Source organism: Macrobrachium nipponense, chromosome 16 (genome assembly GCF_015104395.2).
Source record: "Macrobrachium nipponense isolate FS-2020 chromosome 16, ASM1510439v2, whole genome shotgun sequence".
Lineage (NCBI taxonomy): Eukaryota > Metazoa > Arthropoda > Malacostraca > Decapoda > Palaemonidae > Macrobrachium > Macrobrachium nipponense.
Genome location: NC_087209.1, coordinates 21,294,429 through 21,307,668, shown reverse-complemented (window position 1 = coordinate 21,307,668; position 13,240 = coordinate 21,294,429). Strand labels below are relative to the sequence as shown.

General features: G+C 41.3%; 1 protein-coding gene across 1 annotated transcript in view; it reads left to right on the top strand.

The window, feature by feature from the left end:
* Positions 1-542: 542 nt before the first annotated feature.
* Positions 543-13,240, top strand: part of LOC135195599 (cyclin-dependent kinase 10-like) — a gene marked incomplete at its 5' end in the record, with an annotated part of 17,866 nt that continues 5,168 nt past the window's right edge. Inside the window, 3 exon segments of the mRNA XM_064221921.1 lie at positions 543-642; positions 3,401-3,498; positions 4,668-4,797. Of these exon segments, the coding sequence (XP_064077991.1) occupies positions 543-642; positions 3,401-3,498; positions 4,668-4,797 (328 nt within the window).

Genomic DNA, 13,240 nt, shown 5'->3' with positions numbered 1-13,240 from the left:
ATTATTTTGCATTTTTGGTGTCATATTTCTTCTGTCAGATGAGTGTTGTAGGGGTTGTAACCCTGGAACATGCATCGTAACCCTGGAAATAATTTCTGATGAATATAATTGAAAAGCGCCTTAACCTCAGAACGTCGTAAGCCGAACCCGTCGTAACCTGGGGACTGCCTGTACATACATATACACAGAGAGACAGTCCCCGGGTTATGGCAGAAGTTCCGTTCCTGGCAGGGCACTGTAAGCTAAAAAGCGCCTGAACCCAAGTCATCATAATTATAATGGGAATAGATAGCACTTACAGCGCCAGGAGACAAGTGCCGTAAGTCCAGAACGACATAACCCGGGGACTGCCTATATAAGTATGTATGTATGTAGTTTTAACTCTCAATTCAGTTTTTTTATATTTTATTCTTACACTAAAGTAGCCAGTCACCCTTTAAAAGCTTGTTGTTACAACTTGTATTTTCCTATGTAATAGTGAAGTGTCATGTAATTTAATGTGATATGGAAATCATAAGGTACTCATATGTCATTATGTACAGGTATTTAAAGGCCTAGCATATCTTCACAATCAAGAAATAGTTCATCGAGATGTTAAAGTATCAAATCTCTTACTCACTAACACAGGCACCATAAAGATAGGTAAGTTATAATAAAATAGCCTTTTATACAAGTATCTTAACAAGTAATTACATAGCAGTGCTATGCCCTAGCATGCTAAACCCTAAAATTCAAAATATCGCATAAGCTTCTCCTTGCAGAACGTATGTGACAAACTCCGCCCACTGCCCGGGTCCGCTTAGTAATGACCAGCCAGATGACTCTCAGTTTGCTTTTGCTGCATGCACGAGTAACGTTGTCCACTAGTGCCACGAGCTCTGTTTCACCAGCGGTTTATGAAATGGTTTACTCTTTGGAATTCAGTAAAGTATTACATATTGCTTGTGTATTAACCAAGTCGCTGATCTGCTGTTAGTGCCCTCAGATTAGCCTTTGTTAATGTCCAATTTAGGCATTTCTAGGATGCCAACAGCTACCTAAATTTTGCCTATGACAAAAGTGGACACCAATAGTACAAGTCGTTCTCCTGATGTAAATTCGACCCTCGGCTCAACCGCCATGCCCCTACAGGTTAAGATGAACACCAGCCAGAGGCAGTACAGGCAGTTTCCGGTTATTGCCGGGATTCTGTTCCAACGGCTTAACAATAAGCGGATTTTGGCGCCAATACTGTTTAATAGCACCTCTATTAGGTATGTATCAGTGCCGATAAACGGAAATTGGAGCGTTTCATTGCTGAAAATCGCCAATTTTCGGCGCTTGACAAGTACCATAAAACCTGATCACTGATAACTGACACTGCTAATAACCGGGGACTGCCTGTATTTACCTGTAGTAGCTCTCTTAAAGTAAGGTAATGACAAACATTGCTTCAATGCTAGGCATCTTTTCTCTTTCAAAGTCATTATGTAATGATAGCTATAAGAAACAATAGTATATAGGGTAGCGTAAAAACAGAGAGAGAGAGAGAATAATCAAAGTATACAGTGAAAATAATGAGAAAGAGAAAGAGAAGGAGAGAAAATAATCAAGAGTATGTACAGTGAAAATAACGAGAGAGAGAGAGAGAGAGAATTGAGCTTTGGTGTGTGAGTCAGAATTTGATCAACTAGCCTAGATGTAACAAAACCTCAGTCACAGGACGTTGGACCATAACTATCGCAATTAAAATCTTAAGACCGTCATAAAATCTTTGACCTGTGACCTCGCACCAAACTTACTCAGCTTCTAGCAGGAATGCAGCTCCGCTTCCCGGAGGAGGTATTAACATGTTGAATTATTGACTCTGCCTAGAAAAGGAGGAATTAACATGTTAACCCCACCTAAAAGGGGATGGGGAAAAGATAAGGAAACACCACTCCACGAATCAAGAATCCAGTTGGGTGAAGAACCAAGATCTACACCACTATAAGGAGGTGGTGCCAAATTCAAACCGAGGGTGGCTCAAGTTGAGATTGACTGAAGAAGCCAGAGAGGACTGGCAGCCATTGCTGAGTAAAGAAGCAGAAATATTGCCAGAGTCCAACAATAGATTTATAAGTTTTGTAGTTGTACTTGTAACTCTAATTCTTTGCACAGTAAAGAAAGAAACTCTGCTGTTCATTCTCATCAAACTTTTCCTGAGAGACTTAAGACTACAAAGATTACTAATCCAGAACTAATATTAAGAAGAAGCACAAAGTTAAACATAGGACCAGACTGCAGAACGAATTATCAAGAAGAAGAAGCAGGTGAGCGATCATATAACTCGAACACTACCTTATGAAAACACACCACATAAAATTGGTGCACCACTTAACAGTTTTGGAGTAGGATACATATGTCCATTCATCCCACCCCCTTTTCAATGTGGGATTCAGCTATGTAATTAGTACTTGGTAAATTACTTATATAAAAATAACATTTGTATAATAAAATAAAGTTTTATATATACAGTGGTCCCCCCGTATTCGTGGGGGATGCGTACCAGACCCTCCCGTGAATAGTTAGAACCCGCAAATAGTTGGAACCCCTATAAAAATGCTTAAAACCTATTTTGTTATTTAAAACTGAAGAAAAAACCACTAAAAATTTTCATACATGGTTTTTTTTAATAGTTTTATCACAAAAAGTGCATTTTATGATGAAATTGATAAAAAAACCATGAATTCTTTGGTATTTCTCATAGAAAAATACTGCGAATAGGCAAATTTTCCTCGAATAATGCAGATAAATGTTCCCAAGAGAAATCAGTGAATGTGTGAGTCCACGAATCCGGAGAACATGAATACAGGGGTCCACTGTACATACCAAGTAATTACAGAATTAGGGCCCTCCCTCCCTTTTTATGGACGCAAGGCAAAAACGAATTGAGAGTGGTCTGGCTGGTCGTTACCGAACAGACCCTGACAGTGGGCAGGGCTTGTCACATACATTCTGGGAGGAGGTACTGATATTTTTAATCTTAGGGTTTGCCGCAATATGGTATAGCATAGCTATGTATGTAATTACTTGGTAGGTGTTTATATAAAACTGTTTTATTATGAAAATGTCATTGTTACTTATATGTATCAGAAAGCTTGATCCACAGAGCATCTAATAAGTTGAAGTGTTACTGTATTTGATAGAGTGATTAATTTTCTTGAAGGAATAGGGAATAATATCATCTTATTCATCATTACGTATACATGTACGATACATATACACCATTTTCTGCCATTTCCTATCAAGTACACAAGTTGGTCACAATATGGTTTGAGGTGCTGATCAGATATTTTGAATCTTGAAAGCAATTTGATTTGAAAGTTGTATTTCTGTATAGAGAATATTCCTTCTAATGTTGGCTTGTTTTGAATTACAGCTGATTTTGGATTAGCACGAGAGTTAGGGTATCCAATGTCTCCAATGACACCTCAAGTTGTTACACTGTGGTATCGTGCTCCAGAGCTGCTTTTTCAGGTATGTTGACTTTTTAGGCTTTATTAGGTATTCCTGAAGTCATGTTTTTATTGCTGTATTACAGTTGGATGCAGTAAGCTGAGTGCCTGACTACATTTATAGTGGGTAAAGTAATGTGATATATTTGACAAGAGCAGAGGATTCAGACTCACCTTCTACCATTACACTGGTTTTATACAGTCAGTACGTACATTTCTTACTTATGTAAATTAATAGGTATAGCCAAAAAAAAAAAACTAATTCTGCTTGAATACCATTGGTATACACCTGAGAAAAAGAGAGTGAGCAGACCAAAGAAAAACAATTTGCATCTGTGCAAGGAAAAGAGAGCAAGAGCTTGTATAATAAAGGAAGCAGTAGTATTACATATGATTCGCAAAAGCCTTCATATAAAAAATAAGAAGTACATCTGGTTTTTAAATAGTATTATTGTTGAAATACCAAAACCAAAGTTTTTTCTAAGATGTGCCATCAATGGTGACTTCCTGGTGGTTTGCATTAAACTGGTTTCTCTTTCTGTGTAAGAGGACCACATCACCAGCATGTGTCTATTATTAAATATATATTTTTATGATCAGAGACTGTAGTACTATCCTCAGGTAATGTGAACATCTGGAAGGCATTTATAACATTTATTACTGATTTCTTAAGTATCATGCTTAAGGATCATTTTTAAAACAAAAGGGTTTTTAGTGCAAACTTCAACTTAAGCAGCGTTCCTTGCCTCTACCTTTAGCATTTATTTCTTTCAAGTCTTGGAAAATGCTTTAATCCTGATAAAATCCAACAGATTTGTGAGGTCAGTCGATGGACATTAGGAAAGTTCTGTTCTGTCTTTGCTACTTTCAGGAGAACAAACCCCTCTTCTAGAGGAGGTTTTAGTAGCATTTGGGATTAGTAGGGAACTAGTGTGAATGGCTATTTTTCTTTCCATTAGATTGGATTGTTTCCATTTACTTCCAACTTTTTCCTTTTGGAAATACATACTTTCAAACTTGCTAGATTTTGCATTTTCTTTTCACTACTAGTATTCCCAATCAACACAGCATCATATCTAAATATTGTATCAAGCGTTCCATTTAGGAGATGAGTAATTACGGAGATGAAGGAAATTGATTTCTGATAATGACAGCCACACATCACTAATAGTCTTTATTCTCATCCCTTAGGCAAAGACTCAAACAACTGCAGTTGATATGTGGGCAGCTGGCTGCATCTTAGGTGAACTTCTGCTACACAAACCACTGCTACCAGGCCAGTCGGAGATTGATCAGATAAACCTAATCATAAATTTGCTGGGTATGAATGTGGTTTCAATTTGTTTTTCCTTCCAAACTACAGTGTACATATCTTTTACATTATAATAATATTTTATAGTATTGATGTCTGTTTTTAGTGTAAGATGTACCAAAATAATAATAACTTTCAATTGCTATAAGATGCTTCATGTAAATGTCTTTTGAGATTTGTCTCTAGAGCCTTTTCATGAAATAAGAATTTGTAGTGCTTATATTAACAGTCCCTAATATTCCTTATTAACAGTGCTGTTATTTTAGTTACCATTTATTTGGTGATATTTAAGTGAAAAGTTATAAACTTAACTGTTTGTCATTGATTTTCAGTCCCATTGTTGGCTTATAACAGTGTTCAAACCTAATGATTTCTACACTGCTGTAATTTGATCTTCTTCATGAATTTGGTCACACTTTTGACCTGTGGGTTATTGATGAATAGCTTACTTAATCCATTCCCTGTATATGATATACATATATAGCTATCAGTTATCATTAAGTTTTGGAAATAGACAAATGAAATTTTTTTCTGAATCCTCACCATTTTCAGTTTAAGTTACAAAAGGAATGGAGGGTATTACATTGATTGAATTTAAATTGCTATATTAAAGAGAAACCCTTCAAGCCAAGCAAAAAGGAGTTAGTATTTTAACTGAGTTGTCTGTTTAAACTACTTTAATAATGTAGAAACAATAATTACTAACTTAAAGATTTTACATAGCCTTAATGTGTCATTCTTACCCATTTAAATAGAAGCAATGTTTGCAGTGTATATATATATATATATATATATATATATATATATATATATATATATATATATATATATATATATATACACACAGTGGTACCTCGAGATACGAAATTAATCCGTTCCGAGGCGCCCTTCGTATCATGAGTTTTTCGTATCTTGGACCGCATTTTACATGTAAAATGGCTAATCCGTTCCAAGCCCTCCAAAAACACCCCAGTAAATTTCATACTAAAGCTAAATTTACCTATAAACAATGAAATACTACAACAATTTGGACCATTCAGTACCTAACTTAATAAGGTACTGCTAATTACCTGTAAATAAAGTGTATTAGTGTACATGGTATACAAGAAATACTGTACGCATGTAGTAAAATGTGGAAGCTTACCTTTTGAGTGAGGCTATCTCCGGAAGTTGCGACAGAGGAGGAGGACAAACGGCAGATACGTACGTACTTACATACACTTAACTTTACGAAACACATAAAAAAATGTAAGGAAAACATACATAAACTAAAATTTATGAAACACATTAACAAAACTGTAACTTTTATTGTAGTGTCTTACCGAACAATTATACAGCCGTGATTTCCACGAGCGGCAGGATACTAAATTCAAATTTAGCGCGTAGGCGTCGCCAACACTGGTGGTGATGACGTCTTCTCCCTCCACTCGCGGGAGAACCAGGTACAACTGCCCAGGTGAATACAATTCTTTTCCTGCCGGCGTCCAGTGAACATCGGTGGTCGGTGCGGTTGGATGACTTTGCTTTGCTTTTTTCTTGTGGATTTGATCTTCGGAATTGGTGAAGTACTCTTTTTTGGCGTTGTTGTTATTTTGCTTATGATTTAGGCGTTGCCATGTCGGATTCTAGTCCGTCGGGAGTTAGGTTTTGCATCTCAGGATGTAAAACTAGATTATCCAAGTTAGAGTATGATTCTCACACTAAATGTGTTAAGTGTAGGGGACAGGTTTGTTCAGCAGATCGAACATGTAATGAGTGTAGTGATTGGACTGATTCTCAATGGAAGTTTTTTAGTTCATACTCGGAGAAATTAGCTAAAGACAGAATTAGAAAAGCAGCGCCTAGGGAAAGTAGACTTAGCTCTGCTTCGTCTTGCGATGTATCTGTTCCTTCTGTTTCTCCTCAAATTGTTATGTCTCCTTTAACTACACCTCCTATTCCTCCTACTAATCCCACTTCTCCGGCTTCCCGTGTAGTTTCTTCCGACACCATTGCCAGTCTGGAATCGAGGTTAGATCAGAAATTTTCGGTACTAGCGAATACGGTTTTGCAACTTGGTAATTCAGTTAAGACGTTTTTGGAGAAAGCGGCTTCAGGTAAGAGTGTAGTTGAGGGTGCGTCTGTCTGTCCTGACACGTCTCCCTAGACAAAGGTCACTGTCCAGCTCCCCCGCACCGGGGAGAAGAACATACCGGAAGTCCCAAGGGAGTCGATCGGGATTTGCCCACAGACAGGAGCCTCTCTTGTTGAGCCTGTTGCGCCTCAACAGGGCTCGGTTAAGCGTTGGAAAGGTGTTGCGGTCAGACGCCTTTCGAATGATTCAAGCGATTTGTCTCCGGTCGCGCGGCGCTCTTGGCGAGATTCGCCCGTTTCGCGTCCCTTAAAGAGGCGTTCAGGCGCTGATTCTTCGCCTCCTCCAGTCAAGCGGTATAAGGAGCCTGAGAGTAGGGTTGCGCCTCGGCCGTTAGCGGCTCGTTCGTCGCCTCAATCTGTGCCTTTTTCGGCTCCATCTACTAGTAGAGATTGTGTTTTTTAGCGCTGTAGCTAGCAGTTCTAAGGGTGTTTCTTTAGGCGCTTTCTCGTCTGTTACGCCTGTTTCGCCTCGAATTTCGGTGGCTCCGAGCGAAGCGCAAGTAGTTTTTCCGCCTCCTGCTGAACATTTAGGCTCTTCCAAGCCTACGTTAACTGTTTTTGATTCGTCCCTCTGGCGCCTTTGCGCAAGCAGTTAGAGAATGTTAACCAAACTGGATGAATGAGTCCAAGGGTGGTTCGAAACCTTCAGATCCGGTTGTAGTTCCGTCTACTTCTTCGGCGGTTTCGGAGAATGAAGAAGAAGTAGAGGAGGAGGATTCACATCACCTCTCGTGTTATTCACGTCTCCTTAGATTTCTTCTGGTATCTTATCCAGATTATTTTGAGAAAGCGGCTCCGCGCTCCCCAACTTCGACTTTTTTTTGATGAGGAGGAAAAACTTCAGACCCTCTTCCTCCCCCAAAAACTTGTTCTATCTAAAGCGTTAGACATTCGTTGAAAGAGACGGAGAAATGGTGTCTATGAAAAGAGACTTAGGGAAGGCTCTTTTTGCTTACCCTCCCTCTAAGTTGCTTCGTAAGAGGTATAGGTTTTATGTAACTGGGAAGCTCCTTCTCTGGAGTTTCTGCCTCCTCACCCAGGGAGACTTCTCCAATTTAATCGACTCCTCTAGAAGATCTGCTTTCGCCGCAGCGAAAGTTTTCTTTACAGCGCCTGAGTTGGACCACGTTGTAAAGAATCAATTTAAACTTTTGGAAGTCTTTAGCTTCTTTGATTGGACTATTGGCGCTTTAGCGGCCAAGATCGAAGACTGTCCTCTCTTTCTCAGGAGTTAGCGGAGGATTGGATTGGTGTTCTGTCCTGTGCGGACAAATCCATTAGGAGGATGTGATGAGTTTAGCTTCGCTCATCGCCTTTGGTACCCTTAAGAAAAGGCAACTTTGGTGCTCTTTTGCTTCTAAAAGGGTTACTTCCCAACAGAAGTCTGCTCTCTTGTTTGCTCCTTTTGTGAAAGATAACCTCTTTCCAGACGATGTAGTGTTGTCAATTTCGTCTGCACTAGATAAGAAATCTACTTCGGATTTACTGGCACAGTCTACTAAGAGACCTAAAGCTCCTTTGGAGACTGTTCCTTCGGTTTCTCCTCTGGCCCAAGCGCCTTTTCGAGGGGAGAAAACCCAAGCGCTTCTTTCGGCCGAAGTCGAATTTGCGACCTCAGTCTAAGGCCTCGGCCAAGGTTAACAAACCTTCCAAATGAAAGCTCGGTTCTTCATGCACCAGTGGGAGCCAGGCTGGCTCTGTTTTGGGAGGAATGGGAAAACAGAGGAAGCAGAAGCCTGGGTAGTGCAAGTACTCAAGTTCGGCTATCGTATTCCTTCCTCGTTTCACCCTACCCTCGCTCTCACCTGTGCCAATTCCATTCCAGGCATACTCTCCGGGCTAAGACAAAATTTCTGGCGCTAGCCGCAGAAGTGGAAGCGCTTGTTCTCAAAGAAGCGATAGAACAGATAGAGGGGGATTTTCCTCCAGGCTTTTACAATCGCCTTTTTGTAGTTCCCAAGTCATCAGGGGGCTGGAGGCCGGTTTTGGATGTGAGCGCCCTGAACTTGCATGTCCAGAAAACAAAATTTCATATGGAGACCACTCGGTCGGTTCTGGAGTCCATCAGACAGGGGGATTGGATGGTCTCTCTGGACATGCAAGACGCTTATTTTCACATTCCGATACATCGCGAATCTCGGAAGTACCTGAGGTTCATGTTCGAAGGCAAGGTGTTTCAGTTTCGGGCGCTTTGCTTCGGACTAGCGACCGCTCCTCAAGTTTTCACCAGGGTTCTATCCCCGATAGGAAGCTGGTTGCACATATTAGGAGTAAAAAGAATCTCCCTCTATCTGGACGATTGGCTTCTCCGTCGGAATCAGAGAGTCGGTGCATGAAGGACCTTGGAACAACTCTGGATCTTGCCAGAAAGTTTAGGAATTCTGGTCAACAAACAGAAGTCCCAGTTGGTTCCATCAGGGCATCCTTTAATTTGGGGATGATTCTGAATGCTCAAGTTTTTCGGGCTTTTCTGTCCCCGAAGAGGGTCAAGGCTGTCTGGAGACAGTTTAAGGAGTTCTTGGACAAAAAGGTAAGTTCTGCCAGTCAGTGGATGAGGCTCCTGGGCAAATGACGTCAGTGGAGAAATTTGTGACGTTGGGAAGACTGCACCATGAGACCTCTGCAGTTTTTCCTGAGAGCCTCTTGGTGCAGGAAGACACAACCAGACTCGATTACCTTTCCTGTCACAGATCAAATAAAAGAGGACCTAAGGTGGTGGCTCTCTCGAGCAAGGTTGGAAGAAGGGTTAGATTTACGACCCATCCTCCCGAACCTACAGTTCTTTTCCGACGCATCGGACACAGGTTGGGGAGCCCTGCTGGGAAATCAACGGACTTCAGGAGCTTGGTCGGAGAAGGAGAAGAAAGTTCCACATAAATGTAAAGGAACAACTTTTAGCAATTTTCCTGGGGCTCAGACAGTTTCGGAGCTTAGTAGAAGGTCGGGTAGTGGCAGTGCATTCCGACAACTCCACGGCTCTCTCGTACGTGCGGAAACAGGGGGGGACTCAGTCTTTCTCTCTATACGAAGTAGCCAAGGATCTCCTCCTGTGGTCAAACGAAGCGAAGGTTCAGCTAGTCCCGAGATTTGTTCCGGGAAAGATGAACGTCCTGGCGGACGAGATTAAGTCGTCAACAGCAAGTGTTACCTCTGGAGTGGACTTTGGACAACAAGATTTGTCAGAAACTTTGGCGCCTTTGGGGCACGGAACCAAATCCCATAGACCTGTTCGCGACATCAAGGAACAACCGTCTTCCTCTCTTTTGTTCTCCAGTTCCAGATCCTCTAGCTTGGTCTGTGGAACGCAATGCTGTTGGATTGGTCGGGTCTGGAAGCTTATGCATTCCCTCCGTTCGGTCTAATAAGAGAGGTGCTGAACAAGCGTTCATGTCGCACAGCAATGTAACACTAACGTTAATCGCTCAATTTTGGCCCAGGAAAGAGTGGTTCCCGGACCTTCTCCAGTTGTTAGTAGACTTCCCCAGACTTCTTCCTCCAGAGAAGTGGCTTCTCAAACAACCTCACTTCAAGAGGTTCCACCAAAACTTGTCCGCTCTAGCTCTGACAGGGTTCAGACTGTCCGATCTTGTCAGAGCGAAAGGGATTTTCAAGAAGAGCTGCAGAAGCTATCGCTCGTTGTAGGAGAGAGTCTTCTAACAAACTCTATCAAGGGAAGTGGAGAATCTTCAGAGAAGTGGTGTAGAAGTGCTAAAGTCTCTACTTCTGCGACCTCTTTACAGAAATAGCAGATTTTCTTTCTATTTCTTAGGAACTCTAAGAAACTGGCTCCGTTCGACGATCAGAGATTATAGAGCCATGCTCTCTTCAGTTTTTTTTTCGACATCGAGGTTTGGATATTTCTCCAATTCAGATCTGCGGACCTCATTAGGTCTTTCGAAACCACTAAGCTCCCGCAGGATACAGTGGCTTGGAACTTAGATGTGGTGCTTAAGTTCCTCATGGGCCACCGTTTGAGCCTTTGAAGTCGGCTTCACTCAGGAACTTGACTAAGAAGGCACTTTTTTCTATTGCACTAGCTTCTGCTAAGCGTGTCAGCGAATTGCACGCTATAGACAAAGAGTCGGTTTCTCTCAAGGCAATGCTGTATTTTCGGTATCTTTGACCTTTCTAGCCAAAAATGAGAATCCTTCTAATCCTTGGCCGAGGAGTTTTGTGGTAAGGAACTTATCTGATTTGGTTGGACATGAGGAGGAAGAAAGGCTCTTATGTCCAGTCAGGGCTATTAAGCAGTATCTGTTTGCCACTAAGGGTATTAGAGGACAATCTTCTAAGCTCTGGACCTCGGTTCAAAATCCCTCTCGTCCTCTTTCTAAGAACGCTATATCGTTCTTTATTAGAGAGCTTATCAGGGAAGCTCACATCGTCCGCAGAAGTCCGAGAACGACAATCTTTCCGTTCTGAGAGTTAAAGCTCAACGAGGTTAGAGCAGTGGCAACTTCTTTAGCATTCAGAAAGGAATTTGATCTTTAGCTTGCGATTCTTCAGAGCACGATTCTGGAGATCGAATTCGATTTTTGCGAGTCATTATCTCAAAGAGATAGAAACGGTTTTCGACGAATTGTAAAACGTTAGGTCCGGTGGTGGTTTCTGGCATGGTGTTGGGAGAAACGGCACAGGGGTCGTCACCTCTATGCTAACTTTTCACCTTGAATAGGTTGTCGAGTTCAAGGGAAGCTGGGGGTACTGAGTACCTGGATACTCACCAGTCTGTTAGGTCAGAGTTTTACAATGGTTGGGTATATATGTTTTTAAATCTGGTGTTGGTGACAAATGTTTTGTATGATTGAATTTCTGGTCTTAGCCCAGGGCAAGGGCAATCTTTGTTGTTACTATCCTCCGTCAGTCAGCCTTGACTCGCTTGAACTACGGAAGGATTCCACTCCTGTAGAGGCTAACTTTGGTCAAATTCCAATTCCTCTACAATAGTAAGAAGAGCACCGACCAGAGGCAGTAACAGTCTGCTGTAGCTCTCTTACAAGGTAAGGTACAACAGACACCTTGAGTGTTTACTGGTATTGTAATAAATGTAACCATTTAGAAATACTAGTGGTCCACTGAATCCCACCTTCCCATAAATGTGTAATCAGCTGTATAATTGTTCGGTAAGACACTACAATAAAAATGAAATTTTCATTATTATAAAATGAAGTTTTATTGTATACTTACCGAACAATTATGATTATACCCACCCTCCTCCCCTTAGGTGGACGGACGGGCAGAAAGAATTGGATTCACCTGGGCAGTTGTACCTGGTTCTCCCGCGAGTGGAGGGAGATGACGTCATCACCACCAGTGTTGGCGACGCCTACGCGCTAAATTTGAATTTAGTATCCTGCCGCTCGTGGAAATCACGGCTGTATAATTGTTCGGTAAGTATACAATAAAACTTCATTTTAATAATGAAAATTTCATACTTAACTTTACAAAAGACTAAAATATAAAAAAAAAAAATTCCTTTTTTTTTATAAATTTTTTTTTTTACTTTTTTATACTTTACGTAGTTTTTTTTTTTTTTTTTTTTTTTTTTTTTTTTTTTTTTATTTCAACTTCATCACCACTTTCAACTTTCTGTATTTTAGTATCACTTGGTTCTTTCTTTTTACTTACTCCTGCTAATACTACTAAAGGCCTCTTTAAAAAATAACTATCCAAGGAAGATTGCTTCTGACTACTTTTCACAATGTTTGTGAAACGACTCAGGCAAACGTCATCGAACTGCGCAAGCATACGACCTGTGTGAGCCTTTTCGGGGTGTCTTTTTTTCTACAAATGATTGCACTTTATGAAAAGCGGCTAGAACATCCTTAATTTCTGCCGTTGTCATAGGGTTGTCCTCCTCCTCCTCGCCGCTGCTAGAGAACTCCTCTTGAATGACGTTATGTTGCATGGCCTCCAACTCCTTCAGGCCATCCGTCGTAAGCTCCTCTTGGTGCTCCTCGAGAAGGTCGTTGATGTCATCCTCGTCGACGACCAGCCCCATGGACTTGTCGATTGCAACAATCTCATCAAGATCTGGTTGTTAAACAGTTTCAGGATCATCAACTGTTTCTGAATCTGCAGCACCAGCTTTGCCCACGTCGAATCCCTCGAAGTCTCAGGCGGATACGGCATCAAGCCAGAGTTTCCTCCACGAGGAATTCAAGGTTCGCCTCGAAACCTCCTGCCAAGCTTGGTCGATGAGTCGGATGCATATGACGATGTCGAAATGCTCCTTCTAAAATTCACGCAAGGTGAGGTTTGTGGTATCGGTGATGTCATGTTTCGCATACAGCTTCTTAAAGTTCGATATCACTTGCTG